General features: G+C 45.8%; 1 protein-coding gene across 1 annotated transcript in view; it reads right to left on the reverse strand.

The window, feature by feature from the left end:
- The window catches only part of RAB18 (RAB18, member RAS oncogene family), a 61,492-nt gene extending 34,683 nt beyond the window's left edge, over positions 1-26,809 (reverse strand). The window contains exon 1 of the mRNA XM_083188914.1: positions 26,588-26,809. Within this exon, the coding sequence (XP_083045040.1) occupies positions 26,588-26,655 (68 nt within the window). The 5' untranslated portion in view covers positions 26,656-26,809. The remainder of the gene's footprint in view (positions 1-26,587) is intronic.
- Between the last annotated feature and the right edge of the window lie 419 nt (positions 26,810-27,228).

Below are 27,228 nucleotides of genomic sequence, written 5' to 3' on the forward strand. Positions count from 1 at the left end.
GGGGGGGGGACAGGATGGGATGCGGCTGTAACAGCCGCTCTCAGCAGAGAAGATGAGCGCGTGGTCAGGGTGGCGGGGGACTGGATGTGGCTAAAGCAACTCAGAGCAGCGTGTCAGCTATTCCAGCCACATCCAGTCCCCCGCCGCGCTGATAGCCCGCACACCTACTCTGCTGAGCAGCATGTCGGCATGTTTTCCAGCCCCCCCCCCCCCACTGTGGCAACGAACCTAATATGCGCGCCCCCCCCCCCCCAATGGCAACCAGCATAAAACGCCCCCTCCCCTGTGGCAACCAGCATAAAATGCCCCCATCCCCCGCAGCATGTGACCCCTGCAAGGAGCATGTAACCCCTAGCAACAAGCATGTAGGTAAGCAGCACTTATGTGCTATGATGTGTACTGGGCATTACGGCGTGTGCTGTGATGTGTGCTGGGCATTACGGGGTGTGCTGTAATGTGTGCTGGGCATTACGGGGTGTGCTGTAATGTGTGCTGGGCATTACGGGGTGTGCTGTAATGTGTGCTGGGCATTACGGGGTGTGCTGTAATGTGTGCTGGGCATTACGGGGTGTGCTGTAATGTGTGCTGGGCATTACGGGGTGTGCTGTAATGTGTGCTGGGCATTACGGGGTGTGCTGTAATGTGTGCTGGGCATTACGGGGTGTGCTGTAATGTGTGCTGGGCATTACGGGGTGTGCTGTAATGTGTGCTGGGCATTACGGGGTGTGCTGTAATGTGTGCTGGGCATTACGGGGTGTGCTGTAATGTGTGCTGGGCATTACGGGGTGTGCTGTAATGTGTGCTGGGCATTACGGGGTGTGCTGTAATGTGTGCTGGGCATTACGGGGTGTGCTGTAATGTGTGCTGGGCATTACGGGGTGTGCTGTAATGTGTGCTGGGCATTACGGGGTGTGCTGTAATGTGTGCTGGGCATTACGGGGTGTGCTGTAATGTGTGCTGGGCATTACGGGGTGTGCTGTAATGTGTGCTGGGCATTACGGGGTGTGCTGTAATGTGTGCTGGGCATTACGGGGTGTGCTGTAATGTGTGCTGGGCATTACGGGGTGTGCTGTAATGTGTGCTGGGCATTACGGGGTGTGCTGTAATGTGTGCTGGGCATTACGGGGTGTGCTGTAATGTGTGCTGGGCATTACGGGGTGTGCTGTAATGTGTGCTGGGCATTACGGGGTGTGCTGTAATGTGTGCTGGGCATTACGGGGTGTGCTGTAATGTGTGCTGGGCATTACGGGGTGTGCTGTAATGTGTGCTGGGCATTACGGGGTGTGCTGTAATGTGTGCTGGGCATTACGGGGTGTGCTGTAACGTGTGCTGGGCATTACGGGGTGTGCTGTAACGTGTGCTGGGCATTACGGGGTGTGCTGTAACGTGTGCTGGGCATTACGGGGTGTGCTGTAACGTGTGCTGGGCATTACGGGGTGTGCTGTAACGTGTGCTGGGCATTACGGGGTGTGCTGTAACGTGTGCTGGGCATTACGGGGTGTGCTGTAACGTGTGCTGGGCATTACGGGGTGTGCTGTAACGTGTGCTGGGCATTACGGGGTGTGCTGTAACGTGTGCTGGGCATTACGGGGTGTGCTGTAACGTGTGCTGGGCATTACGGGGTGTGCTGTAACGTGTGCTGGGCATTACGGGGTGTGCTGTAACGTGTGCTGGGCATTACGGGGTGTGCTGTAACGTGTGCTGGGCATTACGGGGTGTGCTGTAACGTGTGCTGGGCATTACGGGGTGTGCTGTAATGTGTGCTGGGCATTACGGGGTGTGCTGTAATGTGTGCTGGGCATTACGGGGTGTGCTGTAATGTGTGCTGGGCATTACGGGGTGTGCTGTAATGTGTGCTGGGCATTACGGGGTGTGCTGTAATGTGTGCTGGGCATTACGGGGTGTGCTGTAATGTGTGCTGGGCATTACGGGGTGTGCTGTAATGTGTGCTGGGCATTACGGGGTGTGCTGTAATGTGTGCTGGGCATTACGGGGTGTGCTGTAATGTGTGCTGGGCATTACGGGGTGTGCTGTAATGTGTGCTGGGCATTACGGGGTGTGCTGTAATGTGTGCTGGGCATTACGGGGTGTGCTGTAATGTGTGCTGGGCATTACGGGGTGTGCTGTAATGTGTGCTGGGCATTACGGGGTGTGCTGTAATGTGTGCTGGGCATTACGGGGTGTGCTGTAATGTGTGCTGGGCATTACGGGGTGTGCTGTAATGTGTGCTGGGCATTACGGGGTGTGCTGTAATGTGTGCTGGGCATTACGGGGTGTGCTGGGCATTACGGGGTGTGCTGGGCATTACGGGGTGTGCTGGGCATTACGGGGTGTGCTGGGCATTACGGGGTGTGCTGGGCATTACGGGGTGTGCTGGGCATTACGGGGTGTGCTGGGCATTACGGGGTGTGCTGGGCATTACGGGGTGTGCTGGGCATTACGGGGTGTGCTGGGCATTACGGGGTGTGCTGGGCATTACGGGGTGTGCTGGGCATTACGGGGTGTGCTGGGCATTACGGGGTGTGCTGGGCATTACGGGGTGTGCTGGGCATTACGGGGTGTGCTGGGCATTACGGGGTGTGCTGGGCATTACGGGGTGTGCTGGGCATTACGGGGTGTGCTGTAATGTGTGCTGGGCATTACGGGGTGTGCTGTAATGTGTGCTGGGCATTACGGGGTGTGCTGTAATGTGTGCTGGGCATTACGGGGTGTGCTGGGCATTACGGGGTGTGCTGTAATGTGTGCTGGGCATTACGGGGTGTGCTGTAATGTGTGCTGGGCATTACGAGGTGTGCTGTAATGTGTGCTGGGCATTACGGGGTGTGCTGTAATGTGTGCTGGGCATTACGGGGTGTGCTGTAATGTGTGCTGGGCATTACGGGGTGTGCTGTAATGTGTGCTGGGCATTACGGGGTGTGCTGTAATGTGTGCTGGGCATTACGGGGTGTGCTGTAATGTGTGCTGGGCATTACGGGGTGTGCTGTAATGTGTGCTGGGCATTACGGGGTGTGCTGTAATGTGTGCTGGGCATTACGGGGTGTGCTGTAATGTGTGCTGGGCATTACGGGGTGTGCTGTAATGTGTGCTGGGCATTACGGGGTGTGCTGTAATGTGTGCTGGGCATTACGGGGTGTGCTGTAATGTGTACTGGGCATTACGGGGTGTGCTGTAATGTGTACTGGGCATTACGGGGTGTGCTGTAATGTGTACTGGGCATTACGGGGTGTGCTGTAATGTGTACTGGGCATTACGGGGTGTGCTGTAATGTGTACTGGGCATTACGGGGTGTGCTGTAATGTGTACTGGGCATTACGGGGTGTGCTGTAATGTGTACTGGGCATTACGGGGTGTGCTGTAATGTGTACTGGGCATTACGGGGTGTGCTGTAATGTGTACTGGGCATTACGGGGTGTGCTGTAATGTGTACTGGGCATTACGGGGTGTGCTGTAATGTGTACTGGGCATTACGGGGTGTGCTGTAATGTGTACTGGGCATTACGGGGTGTGCTGTAATGTGTACTGGGCATTACGGGGTGTGCTGTAATGTGTACTGGGCATTACGGGGTGTGCTGTAATGTGTACTGGGCATTACGGGGTGTGCTGTAATGTGTACTGGGCATTACGGGGTGTGCTGTAATGTGTACTGGGCATTACGGGGTGTGCTGTAATGTGTACTGGGCATTATGGGGTGTGCTGTAATGTGTACTGGGCAAAAAATTATATTTTTAGCAAGTCACTATCGTCAGGTATAGTACCAAAAGATTGGAGAATAGCAGAGGTAGTGCCAATATTCAAAAAAGGAAAAAAGGAAGATCCAGCTAATTACAGACCCGTTAGTTTAACATCAATTGTGGGTAAACTATTTGAAGGATTTTTAAGGGATGGTATCCAGGAATATTTAGATAATCACCGTCTACTCAGTACTAACCAACATGGGTTCGTGAAAAATCGTTCATGCCAAACTAATCTACTAGGGTTCTATGAAGAGGTTAGCAAAAACCTTGATAATGGAAATGCTGTAGATGTGATTTTCCTAGATTTCGCTAAAGCATTTGATACTGTCCCACACAAGAGATTGATTAATAAAATGGAGAACCTAGGATTGGGTGAAAATATCTGCAGATGGGTAGGGAATTGGCTATGTAATAGAGAACAAAGAGTGGTTGTGAATGGTGCCGTATCAGATATGATACCGGTACTAAGTGGAGTGCCCCAGGGCTCGGTTTTGGGGCCCATTTTGTTTAACATTTTTATTAACGATATTGGGATAGGGTTACTCAGCAATGTATCTATCTTTGCGGACGATACAAAACTTAGCAAAGTCATCAAATCACCAGAAGATGTCACCATGCTTCAAAATGATCTTGCAATTCTAGATGAGTGGGCTAAAAAATGGAAGATGAGGTTCAATGTAGATAAATGTAAGGTTATGCACCTTGGGAGACACAACCAGTGTGCAAGTTACAACCTTAGCGGAGAGGAACTGGGTAATTCCATACTTGAAAAGGATCTAGGAGTCCAAATAGACAGCAATCTAGGATGTAGTGCCCATTGTAATGTAGCTACAAAAAAGGCCAACAAAATTCTGGCATGTATTAAGAGGGGAATGGAAACTAGGGACTCAAGGGTAATTATGCCACTATATAAAGCATTGGTGAGACCTCACCTAGAGTATGGAGTACAGTTCTGGGCCCCACACTATAAAAAGGACATCATAGAATTAGAAAAAGTCCAAAGGCGAGCAACAAAGCTTATTAGGGGAATGGAGAATTTAAGCTACGGGGAGAGATTAAGCAATTTGGGACTATTTACATTAGAAAAGAGACGTTTAAGGGGGGACATGCTCAACATGTACAAGTATATCAAGGGCCAATATAAGGAACTGTCACACACCCTATTTTCTACTAGAAAGGAATCTAGGACGCGAGGGCATGAGTATAGATTAGAAGAAAAAAGATTTCATTCAGCTAGTAGAAAGAATTTCTTTACGGTCAGAACAGTCAAACTCTGGAACTCTCTTCCCAGAGAGGTGGTAATGGCTGGCTCATTAAATGCGTTCAAGGCAAAGTTGGACAAACATTTACTGGAGAAAAACATCCATGGGTACAAATAAGAAATATAATTTGTCTGTAAAATACCAGAACCTACCAAATCAGCAATGGATATCTATACCAGGTTGAACTAGATGGACGCAAGTCTTTTTTCAGCCTTACCTACTATGTAACTATGTGTACTGGGCATTACGGGGTGTGCTGTAATGTGTACTGGGCATTACGGGGTGTGCTGTAATGTGTACTGGGCATTACGGGGTGTGCTGTAATGTGTACTGGGCATTACGGGGTGTGCTGTAATGTGTACTGGGCAAAACGGTGTGTGCTGTAATGTGTACTGGGCATAACGGTGTGTGCTGTAATGTGTACTGGGCATAACGGTGTGTGCTGTAATGTGTACTGGGCATAACGGTGTGTGCTGTAATGTGTACTACTATGTGACAACACCACTTCCCCCCGAAAAAACATGCCATAAATTTTTAACGCACGCCTTCGGCGCGCACTGTCCCTGTTTTCAGGTTTAGATAGTTTCTAGTATATATGTACCTTTATGCGAGTGGGCCAATTGATACCCTCCCCTCCCCTCCCCTGGGTATCAAGAGTGTTTTACTTCTGCTGCTTACTCATCTTGCCAAAAGGTATAGGATGAGGAGTGCGAGTGAGTCATTTACATCAAGCACGAAAGATCGAGCAGGTTGGTCCTGCATAGAGGTCTTAGGAACATTCCCTTTGTGCCAGAAATGTAGGGCAAGGTGGATGTCTCAGAATTCCCCCTCTGATCCTCACCCTGAAAAAGAGTGATATATAGAAGTACAAAGAGATTGTGCGATACTCAGTGGTATAATAAATAAGTAAATCTGTAGCACATTAGAAGAAGATAAGAAATGTAACATTTCACTCAGTTTTGTTTAGCTGCATTCTTCTAAGTTAACAAAGTTTTAAAATTATACCAGACTGTTATACCCTATTTATGCTTCCATTTATATTTTGATTACTGCAATCATTTTCATGAAGGGCTGTATTAATCCAAATAACTGGCACATGGGACACATGCAAAGATGTATAGCTGGGTACACATATGTACAATTTAATTTTTCTTGCGACCGTTCGATCGACCGAATACACGTTCGGCCGTCCGAAACATACGACCGATCTGCGCGTACACATATGTACAATTGTACTTGCGACGTCCGATGTACTCCCGTCCAAACAATCGCAAGAAAAAGATTGTACCACCGTACACACTCTCCCGTTCTGGCTATTCGCACGATAAAAATGTACACAACATTATCATAATGGGCTGGATTTAAAAGAGCATACCAAAACGAGGCGTGATCACGGAACAAAGAATCGTTCGTGTAGTACAGTGAATAGAGCCGTGACTATTCAGATCATTGCTAGCTGTACTGGATATACGTACGTTCGTTCGTCTATCGGTGCATTTGGGCCTTTTTAATCATGAGCTTGAGGAGAAGGAAGGCTCGTGCGTGCATTTTGGCTGCTATGGCCATTAGATTGCGGGCTATTAAAAAAAGAAAAAGGACCAAGAATCGGAGCTGCTGGACCAGAGACTGGCTTCTGAGGAGAGACACCTTCTCCCACATGCCATTGCTAAAGGAGATACGGGAGAACAATCCTGATGATTTCAGGAATTATCTCCGTATGGATGACGCTACCTTTATGGAGCTGCTGACACTGGTTACCCCTTTAATAGAGAGAGAGGACACCTATTTCAGGAGGCCCATTTCTGCAGAGCAGAGACTGGTGGCAACGCTGCGTTACCTGGCAACAGGCAGGACCCTTGCCGACCTGAGATTCACCACCGCAATCTCATCTCAAGCGCTGGGGTTGATAATACCAGACACCTGTGATGCCATCGTCCAAGTTCTTCAGGACAAATACATGAAGGTAAATATGGAAATTACATACATGTCCCCCATATGTATAGCTGTGCACATACCTGTACCCTACATGTATATCTTTACAATGCCTGTTGATTTAATCTTTTACACCAGTGGGTGGGGGGTCTTTTTGATAAGGCGGGTAATAGCTTTGAGGCTGCAATGGGGGAGGGCTGATGGGTCTAAAATCAACCAAACAGATTATTAATACGCATATACTTTTATATTGCAGTTTCCATCGACCAAGGAGGAGTGGCAAAATATTGCACGTGATTTCCGTGATCTATGGAATTTCCCTAATTGTGGTGGAGCTATCGATGGCAAACACGTCAGGATCATGCCCCCTGCAAAGAGTGGATCTTTTTATTATAATTATAAGGGGTTCTTCAGCATTGTTCTAATGGCCATCGCTAATGCCCGATACGAGTTTGTATTTGTGGACATTGGGAAAAATGGTAGAGTTTCAGATGGAGGAGCCCTGGAGAATACCTTTTTCCACGACCAACTGAAAAAAAATGAACTGAATCTGCCAGAGCGGACTGAAAATGAGCACGGTTTGAACTTTGTTTTTGTGGCGGATGAGGCCTTTGCATTGCACCCTAATGTCCTTAAACCCTACCCACAAAGGGCGCTGAACAGGGAACGACGCATTTTTAACTATCGCCTGTCACGTGCCAGGCGAGTGGTTGAAAATGCGTTTGGGATTCTGAGTAATAAATTCAGAATTTTTCACAGTCCCATCAATCTGCGCCTAGATAAGATTGACAAAGTGGTGCTGGCCTGTTGTGTGCTGCACAACTACCTGCGCAGAAAAGCGGTGCACACACAACAACTGGGGGCTACAGTGGATGAGAGCCAAGTTGTTGACGAGCCTATTGGTCTGACAGCTTTGGCAACTAATTTAAACACCAGAAATGCATCAACGCAAGCAAAGTTGTCAAGAGACGAGTACTTGAATTATTTCAATGGTGTTGGGGCTGTGGAGTGGCAGAATGACATGATTGCTTAAAAATGTACCTTTTTGTCATTGTAAATATATTGTTTTTTGGTGTGTAATAATCCATATTTTGCCAATAAAATTTGTATACTCACAGTTCCGCACAAGTTGTCCTCTGCGTCTTCTTGCAGCAAGGAGGGGGAGGTGGAGGCCGAATCACGGCAAGTGAGTGGTAGTACTCAGGTGCCAGGCATTCCTGGAGGGCACAATGCCACGGCACCTGGAGTGCAGACTGTACCCAGTACTGGTGTTTATGTACTAGCAAGTAGTTGCTCCACCACACCTATTTCTATGCCAATTTCTCCTGGTACTTTGTACGTATGTATATCTGTGCCCTATAGTCACCCTGCATGGTAAATGATATTTTCACACGGACACCAACTAGATTACAGAATTTTTTATTTTTATATAAATTATTAACTTATAAACTTATAAAAAATATAACATAAATAACAAGTAAATAAATAATAAAGAAATACTTAAACATAAAAATATTTAAAACAATAATGCACTTAAATAAACTATATAAAATATTTACATATGGTGGTAAACTTGTCCCACCCCATAATCCCCTGTATCCATCGGTGGTTGGGAGGGAGATGGACTTTCCAATAAACTCTGGAAGGGGCCACCAGGTGGACCTGGTGGGAGCGTATTAGCCAACGTTGCCGGTTGGTGCTGCCTTTGCCCAGTTGGTGGCTGTAAATGTTGATACTGCGGATATTGCACCGGGTGAAATACCGCTTGTTGGGGTATAGGAGCTGGGCTGATGGGTTGAAATTCAACCCTAGGCAGAGGGGTCTCATCGGTGAGACGTGTGTGCCGGGACAGAGTCCCCACACGGGCCCGGTACAGCGTCTCATAAAATATGCGCTCTACCTCCACCCTTGTAGCCGGGTCCAACTTTCGCAAATTGTCAGCTAATACACTCCCCACCCGGTCCGCATCATCCTCATCCATGGTCATCAATCTGTTGGCAGACTCCAGGATCTTGGTGGTTGCCACGTCCGCAGCATCTGGAGTCTGCCTCGGCCTTTTGCGCCCTCTTCTTGATGGCGCTTCTGCTGGAGGTTGAGCGCTTGTTTGCGGTTCAGCGCTGGTCGTGGCGGTTGGTGTGGGGGTGGAGCAGAGGGCCGGTGAAGGCAGCTGTGATGCCACCTCCAGCGATGCCGAAGATTCATCCTCGGCAAATAGCGATGGCTGTAACAAAACAAGATGACAATGATGTATCACTATCGATTTTTAAGACTTCCATATATTTTTATATCTACGCAGAAGAACGCAGCCCATACACCACCATGTTGCTGCCATGGATGAAAGTGAGCTAGTTGAAGAGGCGTTATGACTGGCATCTCTGGAAACTAATTATTTAGATACCAGACATACCAAATACTAATTTAAACACCAGAAATGCATCTATGCGTGCTAAATTAACAGGGATGAATACATGCAGTATTTTATTGGTGTTGGCGCTGTGGATTGGCAGAATGATATTATTCCGTTAATTTTAGACAACAAAAAATATTACAATAATCCGCGCCAGAAAGACTACAACAGTGTAGATACCAGGGATTACCAATGACAACCAAAAGTTCCAAATACAAAAAATGTGGTAAATGCACTTGCGATGTCTGAATATTGATCACTGTGTTCTCAGGCGGATAACAGTATACCTCCACCACTGAGAAGAACCAGAATTAGGGCCACAGAGAAGGTCAAATTGACGATGTATAACCAAAAGGGGGGGTATCGCCCCCTGCAACTGACCTCTCTGTTGTGCCCAACAGAGAGGTCAGTTGCAGGGGGCGATACCCCCCCTTTTCATTTTACATGTTCACAATTTTTATACTGTACTTGCTGTTATATTTATCTGGTTTAAAAAAAATTTTTTAAAATAAAATACGTCTACTTACTGTGCCGCAAATGGTGTCATCAGAAAGCTCTTGGTTGCACGCGGAGGTGGAGGGGGCAGGCTGGTTCCTTGTAGTGTTGCTGACCGAATCCCTGGGCAGCTCCTGGTCCACCGTGAAGGCCAGCAGGTCGTAGTACCACAGCCTGGGCACATAGACTTGGTCTGCCCCTGCCCCAGACCGCTTTGAGGACTCCACCTTATTTAGTTCCTTTTTAAATACGGTCCTCATATTAGCGATCCGAGTCCGGACCCACTCTACATTTGCTGTGGGGTAGTAGGTCTGGCTCACCCTCACCAGCTCCTCCAGAGCAGATAGCCTCTTCTGCCGATTCGAATGGTCTTTGGATTTGGTATTCCAGAGACAATTCTGATCCCTGTAGGCCTCAATGAAGTCCTTCATAAATTCGACATTTTTTTCTGCCATGGTTGAATTTCTGTTCCAAAAAATAAAATAAAAAGGCATATTATTACACCATAAACCATTTAATGTACAGGTGTTCAGTCTGTGGGACACTAGATATACTGTAGCTATAGTACAGGAGTTGAAACTCTGTGGGACATAGGATACACGGTCACTACAAGCCCCAGCATACCCATGGCCCACAGATTGAAGTCCCTGTCATAGAAAACTACACATTTTGTGTTAATACTCACCGAAATAATTGTCGATACAGTCCGGAAAATTCGCTGCGCTGCTCCGATCAATCCAACAGCAACGACGGAATATTCTTTCGTGCTGAACGTGGCTTGAAACACAGTGATTGGATGAGCACACGAATCTCCGCCCCACGCACGTGCTTCGCGTCACACAGACACGGGACATCGAGGAGCCATGTCGGAGGGTCTGGCGCCACCGCATATGGGGGAGGCCAGTACAGAACCTACAGAACCTTTGTTTTCCAATTCTGCACTGATAACAACAGATAAAGAAATCGCTGACAACAAGGAGAAAAAAGTGACGCGCGCATCCGCCATGTCATCTGCAGAGGTGGAACTGATGGTCAAAATGCTGGATAGAAGGGACTACGATTGTTCGAGAAAAACATACCCCAAGACAAATTATAGAAAAGAAATTATTATGCAGCGTGTATGCAAGGAGATAAAGGAGAAGTTTGGGAAAAGAAGGTCCAAATACCAGCTCCAAAAACGGTGGTCGGACCTGAAGCACAAGGAGCAGGCCAAGCTCAAGAAAATTCGTGGAATTATTAAAAGAAGTGAGTCCAATGCCCTAGGTAGCTTTATTAATATACTGTCATGATCCATTACATTTTGTGTGTTTTGCTGACATGTTGCTTGTTTTTACTCAGAGGAAATCCATCCCAGGAGAAGACATGAGGAAGGCAGAGACAGGGCCTCCAACCTAAAAATAAAGAAGGAGAGTACAACAGGTAAGGTTTTGTACCAGCACACCAACAGAACACATGTTTTATACACACAACAAGGGGTAGTAATATGTCACTTTACCTTGTCACTATAGATGATATCCAGGCTGCGCAGCCGATGGAAGGGACCGCAGAGGGCCACCAAGTGATTGCGATCACCAGCAGTGTAGATGGTGAGTGTATACTGCAAATCATCTTTATGGGATAGTGACGTATCATTTGTGGAAAGGTAAACCTTTCTTTATCTGTACTTATTATAGATATCATCGAGATTTCAGATGTCAGTGCAGAGGGGGAGAAGAACACACCATCACCTGACACGTCCAGCGACGAAAGCACAATGCAAGAAAACATGACACAAGTCCATAAATGTCTACAAGAACTTAGCGGGAAAGTCCATACCGTAGCCCAAAAAATTTCAAAAATCCAAAAAGGCGTAGCAGTAGTACACTCTTTATACGAAAAAATTTATAACGGTTTGCATTGTAAAGTCAAAAAATAGTTTGTGTACTTTATTTAACTTTTTTTCTCCTTCTTGTTTATTTGGAGGCCAGAAGCATGGTGCATGTCGTGGCAAGCAGTCTCACGGCAGCAACGCATCCCATGTGAGCAGGCCGGGATGTTCCCATGTGATGCGTTGCTGCCGTGGGACCGCTTTCCACTACATACACCACCATGTTCAAATGTGTTTTTATGTTTTTTGGATGGGTGGGCTTTCCTGCTAAACCTTCACACGTGGCACTTATGTCATGGCAAGCAGTCCCACGGCAGCAACGCATCACATGTGAGCAGGCCGGGATGTTCCCATGTGATGCGTTGCTGCCGTGGGACCGCTTTCCACTACATACACCACCATGTTCAAATGTGTTTTTATGTTTTTTGGATGGGTGGGCTTTCCTGCTAAACCTTCACACGTGGCACTTATGTCATGGCAAGCAGTCCCACGGCAGCAACGCATCACATGTGAGCAGGCCGGGATGTTCCCATGTGATGCGTTGCTGCCGTGGGACCGCTTTCCACTACATACACCACCATGTTCAAATGTGTTTTTATGTTTTTTGGGTGGGTGGGCGTTCCTGCTACACCTTAACGCAAGCACCTGTATAGAGAAAATATGTCCATTTGTACATTTAGATTTTGGCAGGTACCACAGCTGATATACTGCATGTTTTTTGGATGGGTGGGCTTTCCTGCTAAACCTTCACACGTGGCACTTATGTCATGGCAAGCAGTCCCACGGCAGCAACGCATCACATGTGAGCAGGCCGGGATGTTCCCATGTGATGCGTTGCTGCCGTGGGACCGCTTTCCACTACATACACCACCATGTTCAAATGTGTTTTTATGTTTTTTGGGTGGGTGGGCGTTCCTGCTACACCTTAACGCAAGCACCTGTATAGAGAAAATATGTCCATTTGTACATTTAGATTTTGGCAGGTACCACAGCTGATATACTGCATGTTTTTTGGATGGGTGGGCTTTCCTGCTAAACCTTCACACGTGGCACTTATGTCATGGCAAGCAGTCCCACGGCAGCAACGCATCACATGTGAGCAGGCCGGGATGTTCCCATGTGATGCGTTGCTGCCGTGGGACCGCTTTCCACTACATACACCACCATGTTCAAATGTGTTTTTATGTTTTTTGGGTGGGTGGGCGTTCCTGCTACACCTTAATGCAAGCACCTGTATGTGATATACTCTGTTCAGGTCCGACCACCCAAATAAACAAAGTGTTCACAGTATTTTTTGTCAGTATTTCTTAATAAATGTTAAGTGTTTATGCAGAACAATGAACATCACATATCTATCTATCTATCTATCTATCTATCTATCTATCTATCTTCTATAACTATATCTGTCAGGAATGCACACACAACGATTATTTATTTCAAAAGGAATGCACACACAACGAATATTCTTTAACAGCATGGCGCGGAAAGTACGGGGGAGAAGACTTCCTGTTGTTTACATGCTGCGCTGATGGAGGGATGACGCAGCTAGTCAACACCCACATGGGCGTGCTGCTTTTGGGAGGAATGATCGCAGGAACGGGCTGCATATCGATCGAACGTGCGTACACATGTCACTTTTCTTTCGATATGGAGCCGTCCTGTCGGAAGAATATTAAGCAGCAAAGAACCTGCGACCGACCGACCGTGGACGGCCAAGAGCGTTTTTGGCCGTTTATCGATCGCAACGAAGGGATCGGGACAGCGTACACATATATACAATCGAACGGCCGTTCGTCCGCAGATCGGAAGAACGGCCCGACGATTGTACATATGTGTACCCAGCTTATGAATTGTATTAATAAATTGATGTTTACAATTTCGCTTTTTTCTGAGGAAAAAATAATTAAAAGTCACATCCTGTGCAGTCTTCCCAATGGTCTGCTCTCCTGTAGCCTAGAACGGTCATGCCCCGAACACATAGTTCTCACTTTCCTAAATAAAATATACTTTTTACACAAGACTCGTGAGCACCCATAGCAATTGAGGAAGCATTGGATGACAGCCCAATCACCAGTGCACCTGCCAGGAATCATTAGCATTTGTTCCAGCAATTATTCCTTCCAGAAATAGTAACAGCATTCATTACTACTAAATGATAGTCCTGCAGTGCCAGTTGATTCCACATAGAGCTTAGAACAATGGCACAGTGACCTAGGTGCACTTCTAGTATAACAGTGAATGCTATACCTTGTAAGCAGATTCATGGAGACCTATGCTACTGGAAAGAAACAAATCTAGTCAGTGGATGGTAGGACAAAATTATTATGCAGGAGGCAGCAATCATCTGTATCAGGAACCGGTTACATGATGGCCCAGGCGGTGTAATATGGAATACAATACAAAGTGTTTATTCTAGAACTCTATCTTTTAAACCAGGGATGGGGAACCTTCGACCCTCCAGCTGTTGTTGAATTACACATCCCAGCATGCCCTGCTACAGTTTTGCCATGTGGCCATGCTAAAACTGTTGCAGAGCATGCTGGGATGTGTAGTTCAACAACAGCTGGAGGGCCAAAGGTTCCCCATCCCTGTTTTAAACCATGCTCAGTTCCTATTCCTTGCCTTGGGTGTTGCTTTTTGCTGTGGTGCTTCTAGCACAGGTCTGGACTGCATATCAGTGCTGAAATACAGATCATGCTGTGTTAGAAGCACCACAGCAGAGCAGCACTGCAGGCAGGGAAGAAGAACTGCATGTGTTTTGTAAGATGCAGGGTACTAGAATGAACACTAATACATGGGGGGGAGATGAAGAAGTGTTGAACTCAGTCACAGGTACAATACAATCGGATATCCTTACAAAGAAATCAGGATCAAATATGGTTTGAGGTAACATGTTTAAAAAAGGGGTAGACTAGATGGGCCAAGTGGTTCTTATCTGCCGTCAAATTCTAAGTTTGGTACTTATGTAGTATCTGGGCGTCCGATTTAGAAATCGGATCAGATCGCATCGCATGCGACCAAATCGTATGCGATGCAATGGTCAAGATTTTTCCATAGGATTCAATGTTAAAATGGTCTGAGTCGATTTTAACATAGAATTCAATGGGAAAAAGGGGTCCTTTTCCTTTCTCCACTATCCAAGTGGGCATGGAGTTGGATATAAACCTGTGGCGAGCGTAGAGAGCCACCGAGCCCGAAGCGTGGCGAGCCCCGCGAGGGGACACAGAATACTTTAACAAATATGCGTCCGCTCGCCACGCTTCGGGCTCGGTGGCTCGCTGCGCTCGCCACGCTATATAAAATCAACTCTATGCCCACTTGGATAGTGGAGAAATGAATAGGACCTTCTTAACATTGAATCCTATGCAAAAATCGCATCGCATCTGATTGTATGCCTTAAGGTAAGGCATACAATCACAAAATCGGCAGCCCAGATACTACATAAGTACCCTAAGTTTCTATGTTACAAGGTGACAACATAATAGTGCACCAAAGCAAGACATATTGTACTGTACAGTGCTGATGTGCACTCTACAATATTAAGCAATAAATCAAGGTTCTTTGTATTTTTATTGGGCAAGAAATACTAGCCCACCAGCCAGCGTCTAGGTGACCTTATCTTCCAGATGGATCCCTAATACAAAGTATGAATCAGTGACGCAGCACCCCAAAAATTCGCCCATGGGCAGCACACAAGCAAAAAACTAAAAAGTTTTATTGGGTTGATAAAAAAGCAAAAGCTAGGGTTAAAAAGTTTTACATAAGTGAAAATTGCTATAAAGTATAATAATAATGTTGCAAAAAAAATGGGGCGATACACAATCATAACTATGCAGCGCTTGCTAGACCCACACCTCTGGCGTAGAGACGCCCCATCTGACTGGGATGCACGTGGGTCTCACGCACACACCAGTCCCTGGGCAGCGGAAACCGCGACGGGGACCTGTGGGTTGTTGGATCGGGTTATTCTATCGCCAGCCCTCAGTTGAATGACAGCGGCTCCATTTGTATATAAATGCTCAATATGTAATGCATCTTAAACAATGGTTTAAGAAAATGAGAAGGGATTGGTTCTTAATATGGGAACACAAACACAATGTGCAACTCCCAATATAGTATGTTGTCTAGTTTAAAACCATCTTCCCATTTAGAATGCCACTCTTCCACATTAACCAGTAATACCAGTACATGCCAATCGCTGTACAATAGAACAAGTCTATTCAGGTCACATAAGCAGAAAACAATGTAAATCCCCTGCAATTAGTAATTTAAAATACATTCATTACACACCAACCTCATTACGTTTTGGTTGTTTTTGATGCCTGAGCTTTAAGAGGGGGCACAGTAACGGTGGTTTGGTATTATGCTGCCCCATCAGAACCCTTAACCGTGGAAACTAAACCCAGGACACTACATATACTGAGGGCAATATTCAACCCAGGATTCTGACTGTCTGAATGCCAACAGTCGCAATCCCACACCGTTTTCGTGAGAAAAGCCGGAACTCAATGCGTACATACATTTGTTTGGCGATACCCGCTTCTCAATTCTAGATCCATTCATAACATGAATTTTGATCCCCACCCCTGAATTGCTCCTGAACTATAAGTAGTCCCTCTGTAAACAGGTATGTGGATTATTAAGTCGACCATGTCTAGGTCAGTGATGGCTAACCTTCACACTCCAGCTGTCATTGAACTATACATCCCAGCATGCCCTGCTACAGTTTTACTATTTGGGCATGCTGAAACTGATGCAGGGTATGCTGGGATGTGTAGTTCAACAACAGCTGGTCATGGTTACCCATCACTGGTCTAGTGATTGACCTATTGACTGATGCATGAAAAGGGTCGATATGGAAAAAAAAAATAAAAAAAAGGACGACACAGGGAAAGTGCGAAGTTTTTCAAGGTTTGTATAATCTATGTTGACAAGGACACCGTATTAGGTCTCGTTGCGCTGGGCACACTATTATATTCTCCCTCTATGCCCACTTGTGTCATGAAGTAAGAACAAGTTAGTTCCAAAAAAAATCATGAAAACTCATGTTGACCTTTTTCTAGTTGACCATTGACAAATCAACCTATTGCCAATGTCAAACTAGACCATGTCTGCACACAGAGCAGTGGGTGGCATTCCACTACTCCCCTGGAGATTTTAATCTACTGAGAGTTCATTAAAAGGACATAAGTACGAAGGTTGCCATATCGCTGCCATTTATTTTTACATTTATTGAATGACAAATTAAAGAAATATCACATTAACATTATTACATTAACTTAATTCAAAAGTCTATACTCATTCGAGAGCAAACAAACTATCTGGTGTTCACGCTAGGCTACTTAAGCAGAGTGCCATGCGCTGCACGTTTTCTAAAGGGCAAAATGCGACCAGTGTCACAGTAAATGTCAGATCCGCTGCCAACACACATGCTGCCCCAGTACCCCAGCGCTCTTATCCTAGAGGGATCACTAATATCAGTATTATACTAGCCCTAATTAACTCCTAAGCACTATGGAGCCGAATGAGTCGGTGCAAAGAAAAAAAAAAAATTATATAAAAATAAATAAAACAATTTTGTTGAACAAACTCTCTGTGTCTTGGAGTTGCTTGCTTTTTTTTTATTTTTTTTGCTTTGCGCCAAACCAGCTTTATAAGCTTGCCCTAAGCCAACAAGCCATGGGTAAATACAGGCTGATACAGAAAGAGCCACCTTAAGCCAGCTGACGGGGAGATGCGAGCGACTCTCAGCTTAACGGAGACAGGCAAGGAGCAGGCAGCGTGTGGGGAAGAGCAGGCAGCAGCGGGATATGGCTGCAGGGGCTTCCGACAGAATGGGGCGCGCGTGCGTCTCCGCAGTGCATGGCAATACAATCGCCAGGAGCAGCTCTAATAAGAGCGGCTCCATCTGTATGTATGAAATCTCTTCCCATTTTACATCTGCCCCACCTGCAGAGCAACATGGATTTTACCACGTTACTTATTTTGTTTTACCATTACCGGGGGCAATACAATTCCTAGAGATGTGTCGACAAACTCGTGCAACGTCTGAGCACATTAGTAATTAATATGGAAGGTAATTTTTTATTTTACTTTTTGACACAAAAAAAGACAAAACATTACAATAAAACAAAATTAAAGTGGTGCATTCTCTGGACATTGTTATAAACGCAACATTCGTGTTCAGCAGTACAAATATAATTCAGTATACACTGTAAGAGATTTTCAGTGGTAGGCAGCACGTGAGGGCAGGGAGGCACCAATATACAATAAATAAGCTAGGATCAGTCATCTTGGATATATAATGGAGAGTCCTGCCAGAAGCTCCAAACGTTACATATTTACTTTCACCGCCACGCTTAGTATACATAAAGCGTTCATGGGACAGTGTGACATTTACAAGTGCAACCATGCAGCATAAATCTGAGGGTCTGGGCTCATTCAGGTCCGGGCAAAACAAACATGGGACAGGGTGAGGAGGTTATTTACATATAATCTAAATTGGGCAACAAAGAGCTCCTCTAATTCTAAACCAAAGATACAGATGATATGAGGGGTCATAAGAGGAATCCAAATACATGTCTCTCAGATACTTGTCAAAACAGCCCCCCCCCCCAAAAAAAAAACAACACACACCTATGGGCATTGCCACAACAGATGCCAGAAACCAGCCCCGGGTTCTGAGCACTTAGGACAAGCATCCGACAGAGCCACCAATCCACAGTAGTCTGCTTGGGGTCCAGTAAACTATGAAGAATAAAAAGCTGGATTTGCTGAAATCGGGCATACACCGTGGTTCCCCTGGGGGGGGGGGGGACCAACCATATGAACCCAATCCTCAGTCTCAATGGGCCCTAGACCAATCACCCATCTAGTACGCAAATCACTTAACATATCAGCTCCAGAAAAGGAGAGAATACAGAACTGAAATATTTTTTTGGCTCTACATTTTGCAAACTAGCGCATGAACAGGGCTTTTAGAAAGCTGTGGAGCAATATGGAAGGTAATCTTGACTAATGTTAACCTCATGTGTGGATACACACTGAGCAGCTTTCTCCCTGGCTAGTGCTGTCAGTGGGGCGAACGGCTTTAGATAGGGCGGCGCTGGGTGAGCAGCAGCAGCTTACATGGGGCCATCCTCGTCTGCCGCAGCAACACCATCTCGCTGCCTCCATCCAGGCTCCCGCTGCCTCGCTCACCTGGTCCCCGTGCCGGCCGGGAGAGCATCAATCAGCGGCAAAATCAGACATCCGGATTTGGGTGCTGCATTGAATAACGGATGCCGGATCCATTCCGGCAAAAGAATTTTGGAATGGATCCGGCATCAATTGAATATAGCCCTAAAAATGTAGTGGTTAATACAAGATAATAATGTTTATTGCATAAATCCATGCCTAGCGATTTAAAAATATGACATCAACGCTGACAGAATCTCATACCACTGCAATGGAGTGAAGGTACTGTTGCAACATAACCTTGGCAATCCAAGCAATTTATATATAGAATGAACTTTGGAATAATATGCAATAATAAAAAAACAAACACTGATTGGTCCCAATTAATGTCTGCCATTAAATAGACAATGAAAGATATCAAATAAAATTGCTTCAGATCATTTAAAAAGTAATGTTAAAGTTGTAAAACGGGGATAAAATAAATTATATATATACACACACACACACACACACACACACACATATACAAACTGCAAAGGAAGCCACTTACTATAGTCTCAAGTGGAATTAATAGTTTACAAAGCTTTTAGGCTCTGAATCTGAGTGACTCAGAAAACTGTTGGATTTGACTTGAATAATGATAGTAATTAAAATGTCCTTTTACACGTCACTTATTTAGTGCTGGAATAATTCATTCGTAGGCAATTACGGATCAAAATGCTACTGTAAGAAATGAGAATAATATATATATATATATATATATATATATATATATATATATATATACATATACATATACATATACATATATATATATATATATATATATATATATATATACATACACACACATACATACACACATATACATACACACACACACACATATACACATATATATATATACACACACACGCGCGCTAGTAAAGCTAGTCTGCGACCTTCTTCTGCTTGTGCATGTGTGAGAAAGATTTCACTCTGCCAGCAGATTGCAGTGTTTTGGACACTAGAATATTAGATAGATGATACAGTCCTGTCCATAAATATTGGGACATCTGCACAAGTCTCATATTTTGGCCTCTATACACCACCACAATGGATTTGAAATGAACCAAACAAGATGTGCTTCACCTTTTAATACTTTGTTGCAAATCCTTTGCAGTCAATTACAGGCTGAAGTCTGAAATGCATAGACATCACCAGATGCTGGGTTTCATCCCTGGTTATGTCTATGCGTTCTGCCAAGCCTCTACTGAAAATGTCTTCAGTTCCTGCTTGTTCTTCATTTTCCCTTCAGTTTTGTCTTCATCAAGTGAAATGCATGCTCATTCGGATTCAGGTCAGGTGATTGACTTGGCCATTGCATAAAATTCCACTTATTTGCCTTAAAAAAAAACGTGTTGCTTTTGCAGTATGCTTTGGGTCATTGTCCATCTGCACTGTGAAGTGTCATCCAATGAATTTTGAAGCATTTGAATGAATAGGAGCATACAATATTGCCCGAAACACTTCAGAATTCATCCTGCTGCTTTTGTCAGAAGTCACAGTATCAATAAATACAAGGGAACCAGTTCCATTGCTAGCCATACATGCCCACGCCATGACACTACACCACCATTCTTCACTTATGAGGTGGTATGTTTTGGATCATGAGCAGTTCCTTTCCTTCTCCATACTCTTCCCATCACTCTAGTACAAGTTGATCTTTACCTCATCTGTCCATAGGATGTTTCTCCAGAACTGTAAAGGCTTTTTTCGTTGTTGTTTGGCAAACTCTAATCTGGTCTTCCTGTTTTTGAGGCTCGCCAATGGTTTACATCATGTGGTGAACCCTCTATATTCAGTCTTGAGAAGTCTTCACATATACGCCTACCTCCTGGAGAGTGTTCTTGATTGGGCCAACTGTTGTGAAGGGGTTTTTCCTTCACCAGGGAAACAATTCTTCTGTCATCCACCACAGTTGTTTTCCGTGGTCTTCCGGGTCTTTTGGTGTTGCTGAGCTCTCCGGTGCGTTCTTTCTTTTTAAGAATGTTCCAAACAGTTGATTTGGCCACATCTAATGTTTTCGCTATCTCTCTGATGGGTTTCTTTTCATTTTTCAGCCTAATGATGATGGCTTGCTTCACTGGTCGCGACAGATTCCAAATGCAAATGTCACCCCTGGAATCAACGTTAGGCCTTTTTACCTGCTTAACTGATGATGAAATAATGAGGGAATAGCCCTCACCTGTCCATAAAATAGCTTGTGAGTCGATTGTCCCATTACTTTTGGATGCTTAAAAAGTGGGAGGCACATATAGAAACTGTTATAATTCCTACACCGTTCACCTGGATGTAAATGCCCTCAAATTGTAGCGGAAAGTCTCCAGTTAAAGTACATCTTGTTTGTTTCATTTCAAATTGATTGTGTCGGAGTCCAAAATGAGAATTGCAAGGATGTCCCAATATTTATTGACCTCACTGTATGTTAAAATATAAGATGCAAAAGGCACTCCATTGTGCAGAAAAAAAAACCCACAGGTTATTGAACACACATGTACTCCACATACATGACCTAAAATGCTTTTACCAAAATTATACACGCTGTGGGCTGGGTACCACAAGGTTTTTAAACAGGAATATCGGCATACTCCTCCACACGTCTGGGGTACCACCTGGGATCTCAAACCAGCAGCGGGGCCGATGCTTGCAGCATGCCGGATAGCAGAAGCTCCCAGCTTGGTCTGTTCCTGCTTCGGCTATCCGACATGCCACAAGCATCGGCCCCAGCACGGCGGTGGGGGTTTGAGATTACAGGTGGTGGAGATTCTGTGTGGAGGAGTCTGCATATCCTGCATCTATGGAAAACGTACCCATTGAACTTTGCCTACACAAATAACTGTCACAACAGGTTCCACCTCTTTAAACATAAGCATCAGTGTGATGGAAATGCAGAGGACTGTGCTTGCCAGTATTTCAATGAGCAGTCAGTAAAAATCATACAATTTGCTGACACCACCGTCATTGGCCTAATCAAGGAAGGGGACAAGTCTGTATATAGACGGAAGGTGGTCAGGGTAACACAGGAACAACTAGACCTAAACCCCACAAATACAGTCAAAATGGTGGTAGACTTGGTCCCAATAGTTATCTCAAACAGCAAGGCGTCGTGGGATAAGTCCCACAAATTACTTAGGACAAAAATTTCCCATGACCTGAAGTGGGGGCCCAACATAAGCACTACTGTCAAAAAGGCCCAGCAGTGGTTGTTCTTCCTGAGGCAACTTAGAAAATTTGACATCCCACAGGAGCTGCTGCACGTCTTTTAGTGTTCCCGCTAGGCTGTTTTAGCGGGGCGCTGCGCCCTGCCCTATTTTTAAAGTGAAAAATGCGCCCTGCCCCTCTGGCAGCGCCCCGCTAAACCAGCCTGCCTTTGTCCCTGCTGTTTTGACCGGGCAAGCCCGGCGCCGCTGTACATAGCGATGCTCGGCACTTCCCCGGCAGTTTACAGCCTTCCGGGTGGCCGGGTCCGCCCCCTGTGCATGACGCCGCCGGCCGCGCCCACCCCTGTGCGCGACGCCGCCGGCCGCGCCCACCCCTGTGCACGACGCTGCCGGCCGCGCCCACCCCTGTGCACGACGCCGCCGGCCGCGCCCACCCCTGTGCACGACGCCGCCGGCCGCGCCCACCCCTGTGCACGACGCCGCCGGCCGCGCCCACTCCTCTGCGTGATTCCGCCGGCCGGGCACGTCCCTTTTCGTCACGGCACGGCCACGCCCCTTTTGTGACGTTGGCGGCCCGGGCACGCCCAAAATAGTGACGTCGGCGTGCACGGTCCGACCTCCCGCCCTGCCCGCCCTAGTTCCTAGAAGGAACACTATCTTTTACATAGCGATTGTAGAGTCCGTCCTATGCTCCTCTATTTCAGTCTGGTACGGAGGAGCAAATGAGACTGACAAATGAAGATTTCAAAGGGTGATGAGGTCGGTGGAGAAGATCATCAGGACTGAAACCCCCCCCCGTAATGGAACTATACTTAGCCAGGGTGCAGAAGTGTACAGGGAAGATCGTTGCAGACAAGCTCCACCTCATAACTTATAACTTAAGCTTCTTGCCGCTAGCTATTCACCAGTTGAACAATGTACTCTAACCTAATGCTAATCCCTCCACCAAATTGTCTAACTATGCAAATCATAACACATGTGAACTATTGTATGCGAAACAGATCTAATGTAAGTCATCTCTTCCCTCTTGCACCCTTGCTTGAAGCTGCACTGCAAAGTATACGTCAGTATAAATGGGCATTTGTTTACAGCTGCAGCATTAGAACCATGCTAATGGTAACTACAGAGCCGTCATTTACAGGAAGTGTATTCACATTAGCTTGTGAGCCATACACATGTTAAGTAAATAAAGTGACCAGAAAAGATTCACACTTTCCACAACACATCTTGCTTTCTATTACTGCCACATCATCAGAGTATAAATGCCTATTTGTGATGTATTATTAATAAGAGGTAGAAAACTTGTAGAACTACAAATCCCAGCATTCACTGTCACAGGAGCGCCTCAGGGTACCTACGCCTGACATACAAGTCTATGACTTCATAGGCATCCTTCTCCCAAATGAATATGCAATATGTTGTTCAAGATCTCCAAACCTAGGCAGGGAGGGCACAGATTCAACCATGTAAACAATTTGACAAAATGATTTCCCACTTATTTTTCTTGCCTAGTAAATTACCCTGCTAATGTGTACTAAGCCATAAAGCCCAGAATAAACTCTGAGACCTATGGGTTAACATTATACCCCTTTCAGACATACGGCAAAAGCCCGGGATATTTCACGTGCACGAGCACAATCCCAGGAACCGGGTATGTCTGAAAGGCTCTACCCAGGATTTTAGTCCTCTAAAATCCCGGGTCCTGTGTACCTGCAATCAACCCGGTATTTTTAAAAACCCAGGTTTGAACCGGGTCTAAAATCCCGGGTAGTAGGTCTGAAAGGGGTATAAGTGATGCCAATCCCGGGTATTTTTTCAGGGTATGGTATAAGTCTGCGACATTCGGAATCTCACCTGTCAGGAGCCTGAGGGAGGGGAGGGGGGGGGAGTGCATTGAAGCCCCTCCGACACCTATTCTGCTCTCTATATGGGGGTCATTGACCACCACGAGGGAAAATAGCCCCTGTAAATTGGGATTCCGACTTTAGGGCACCTGACAGTCTGTATTCCGTTGTCGTAAATCTAACAGTCGGAATTCTGACTGTAGGTGAGTCATCAAGGGTCAGGAGCAGCCAGGTTTGCATCTGAGCGGGTGCTCAGTGCTGCCTGGCATTAAATTTGCCCATGGACAAGCTAATCACAGAATCCAAGTCAGATCCTGGTGTTTTTAGGGCCAAATCCCGGGATCCTTCAATCCAGGATTGGCTACCCTGGTTAAAACATTCGCATCACAAATGAACAGGCCATTTAACGCAGATTTCTTTTTGAGCCAGCTCAGGCTTGAAATGAAAATCATCATCAACTGCAGTCTGTGGTCTATTCAAGGGGAGAGGAGATTTACCTCCTCCTATGGCTCTCTGCCCTTGGACACTGCTCATTCTGCACCTTTCAGTACATCTGACCTGTAAGGCTGTGTACACATGGGGCGATAGGATTGCTGGCGATATATTGCCAGCAATCATATTGCTCAGTGTCTCTTTTTTCGTCAGCGATGAAAAGGAGACACTGCTACAGTAGCGGGGCGGGGGAAGAGTGTCCCGAAGGGAGGGAGCCCTTCTGCCGCTGATATCCCCGGTGCCGACCTCCTGCTCAGCGCCGGGGGAAGCCGCTGGTCGCAGGAGCAGCGACCATTAGGGTGTACACACGGGTGCGCGCAGCTGGCGATTTATCACCAGCAGCACTCCAAATCACTGGCAATATGGTCGCTCAGCGACCATATTGCCACCCATATTATAAAAAGAAAAAAATTCAGGAGGTACTTCTGTCTTGGGAAGTGAACATTTACATTATTTTCTTAACTCATCATTAGGTTCTCCTGACATAGTGCAAATCTGCTTTACTTTTGCTGCACAGTTCTAATATTCCATGGTATAGAGATGTGACCTACTGTACCAAATTATGGGAGTGTCGCTTATCAGTAATGGCATAAGCTTTTAGCAAAGGATACAACCTTTTATTTTTAAATGTTAAGTAGGTATAAAATAACTTTTTAATATACTCTTTTTCTTTCTAAATTTAGCCCACATTAGGCCTCATACCCACCAACAGCTGTATTTATTTAAAAAAAAAAAAAAGCACTAAAAGTGAAAACAAGTGAAAGAGCAAAAATATGTTTAATAGCTGTGGCTGACTGTTTTTAGTCACTTTGGGAAGACCATTAGGCTTACTTGTGGTAAACATAGGAGAATGGAACGGATATTGTTAAAATGCAATGCTCTGTAGGAGTGTAAATAGGATTATGGAAAACCAACGTTTTCCATGGTCAAACCTGCTGGTAGAACGCAAAAAACTATAGCCAATGTAAGCGCTTATCGGTATCTTATTGTAGTTCAAGCTGACAATAGGTTTTAACCCCTTCCCGACATTTGACGTACATTTACGTCATGGCCGGGATGTACTTCCCGACGCATGGCATAAATGTACGTCATGACTGTAAACTGTCACCGCGTCTATAGACGCGGTGACAGAGGGACGATGGCTGCTGTCCCTGACAGCAGACATCTTCCCTCGTAGCCCAGGGGGGGCAGCGATGCCCCCCCATCGGCGATCACTGCGATTGGCTGTTCAAATGTGAACAGCCAATTGCAGCGTTTTCTGTGTTCTGTGTATAATTTTGTCTCTGCTGCCCCCTAGTGTCCAAAAAAATTAAAAGGAGATTGAAATAATGATGGTAAAATAAAGTAGACATATGGTCTTTCTTAGTTATTAACTATTTTGAGTGGTATGATTATTTGTCTCACAAGCAGAAAATTTAACATTTTGCAAATTGCAAAATGTTCAATTTTTTTACGACATTTTGGTATTTTTCACAAAAAAAACAGACTGTATCGACCAAGATTTACCACTAACTTAAAGTACAATGTGTCACGAGAAAACAATCTCAAAATCACTGGGATAAGTAAAAGCAATAAAAAGTTATCCCCACATAAAGTGATACATGTCAAATTTGAAAAAAAGGGCTCTGTCAGGAAGGCAAAAACAGGCTGCGGCGGTAAGGGGTTAATCAAAGAAATAGACCGTATAAATAAAAACAAACACCATCAATAGTGCTGAAGTAATACAAGAACATCTGGAAAACCAAAGCAGTGTGGGCTGCGTGGGGCCACGAAGCTCCATTGGCTGCACGGGACCAAAGGCCTTCAAGGCATCGCAGCTGACAACTGGTCTGTGCAGAGCCACAGGAATTCGTGGGCTGCACAGGGTGTTGTGGGATGCGCCGTGGGGCCACAGGACGCCACATGGAAGAAAAGTGACAAATCAGATAACTTGTGGACTCACCAGCTGGTATAGAACTACGTTTCAGTATTCACTACGTCTTGTTTATATGCTGGGATGTGTAGTTACACAACAGTTGGGAATGACACCAGCCTATGGTAGGAAACATGTCACCGCCTAACAATCCTGTCAGATGTGTCAATAAACAGCGCTGGCAATGACTAGGCCCAGGTCATCTGATGGGCACCGTGACCAGTCCCCAGGCACTGTAAGCCGGGACTATCTTCTCCCCTTACCTGGACTTCCCCACTCCGCTCTCCCCGATTATTAAGATCTTGAGGGTGGTCAAAATATCTTCCTCCATCCTGCGGCCGCCGCTCCGGCTCTGCGCAGCACAACACTGCGCGTCTCCGCCGCAGCTTCAGCTTCTAGCCTATGCGCGCTCCTGCGTCACAGCTGTCTGGAGTCAGAATGCGGCAGCAGATAAGGAAAGCGCGTCCCTGTCAGACGCTCTTCCGGATATGTTTTTTTCTCCACCCCCTTCATGCGTGCGCGCTCCCGTGAGCGGCCGCGTTAAGATGCGTCACAGTCACGTTGCTGCCTTCTGGCCAAAGTCAGTTTCCGCCGGTGACTGGCAGAGTCAGTGCAGTTTTCTTGTCAGGCGCTAGGTGGCGATAACTGTGAAAGCTATTTACTCCTGCAGTATCACAGGGGTAGATTTATTAAGCTTGGAGAAGTGTTATCTATCCCCATAAAGAACCTTAAGTGCAAGGTGATAATGGTTCAGCCAATCAGCCACAATATGTAAATTGACAGGTAAGAGCTGATTGGCTGAACCATTATCACCTTGCACTTAAGGTTCTTTATGGGGATAGATAACACTTCTCCAAGCTTCATAAATCTACCCCAGAGTTGTTTCCACACCAGTACTTAAGAC

This window comes from Crinia signifera, chromosome 5 (genome assembly GCF_055691185.1).
Source record: "Crinia signifera chromosome 5, ASM5569118v1, whole genome shotgun sequence".
Lineage (NCBI taxonomy): Eukaryota > Metazoa > Chordata > Amphibia > Anura > Myobatrachidae > Crinia > Crinia signifera.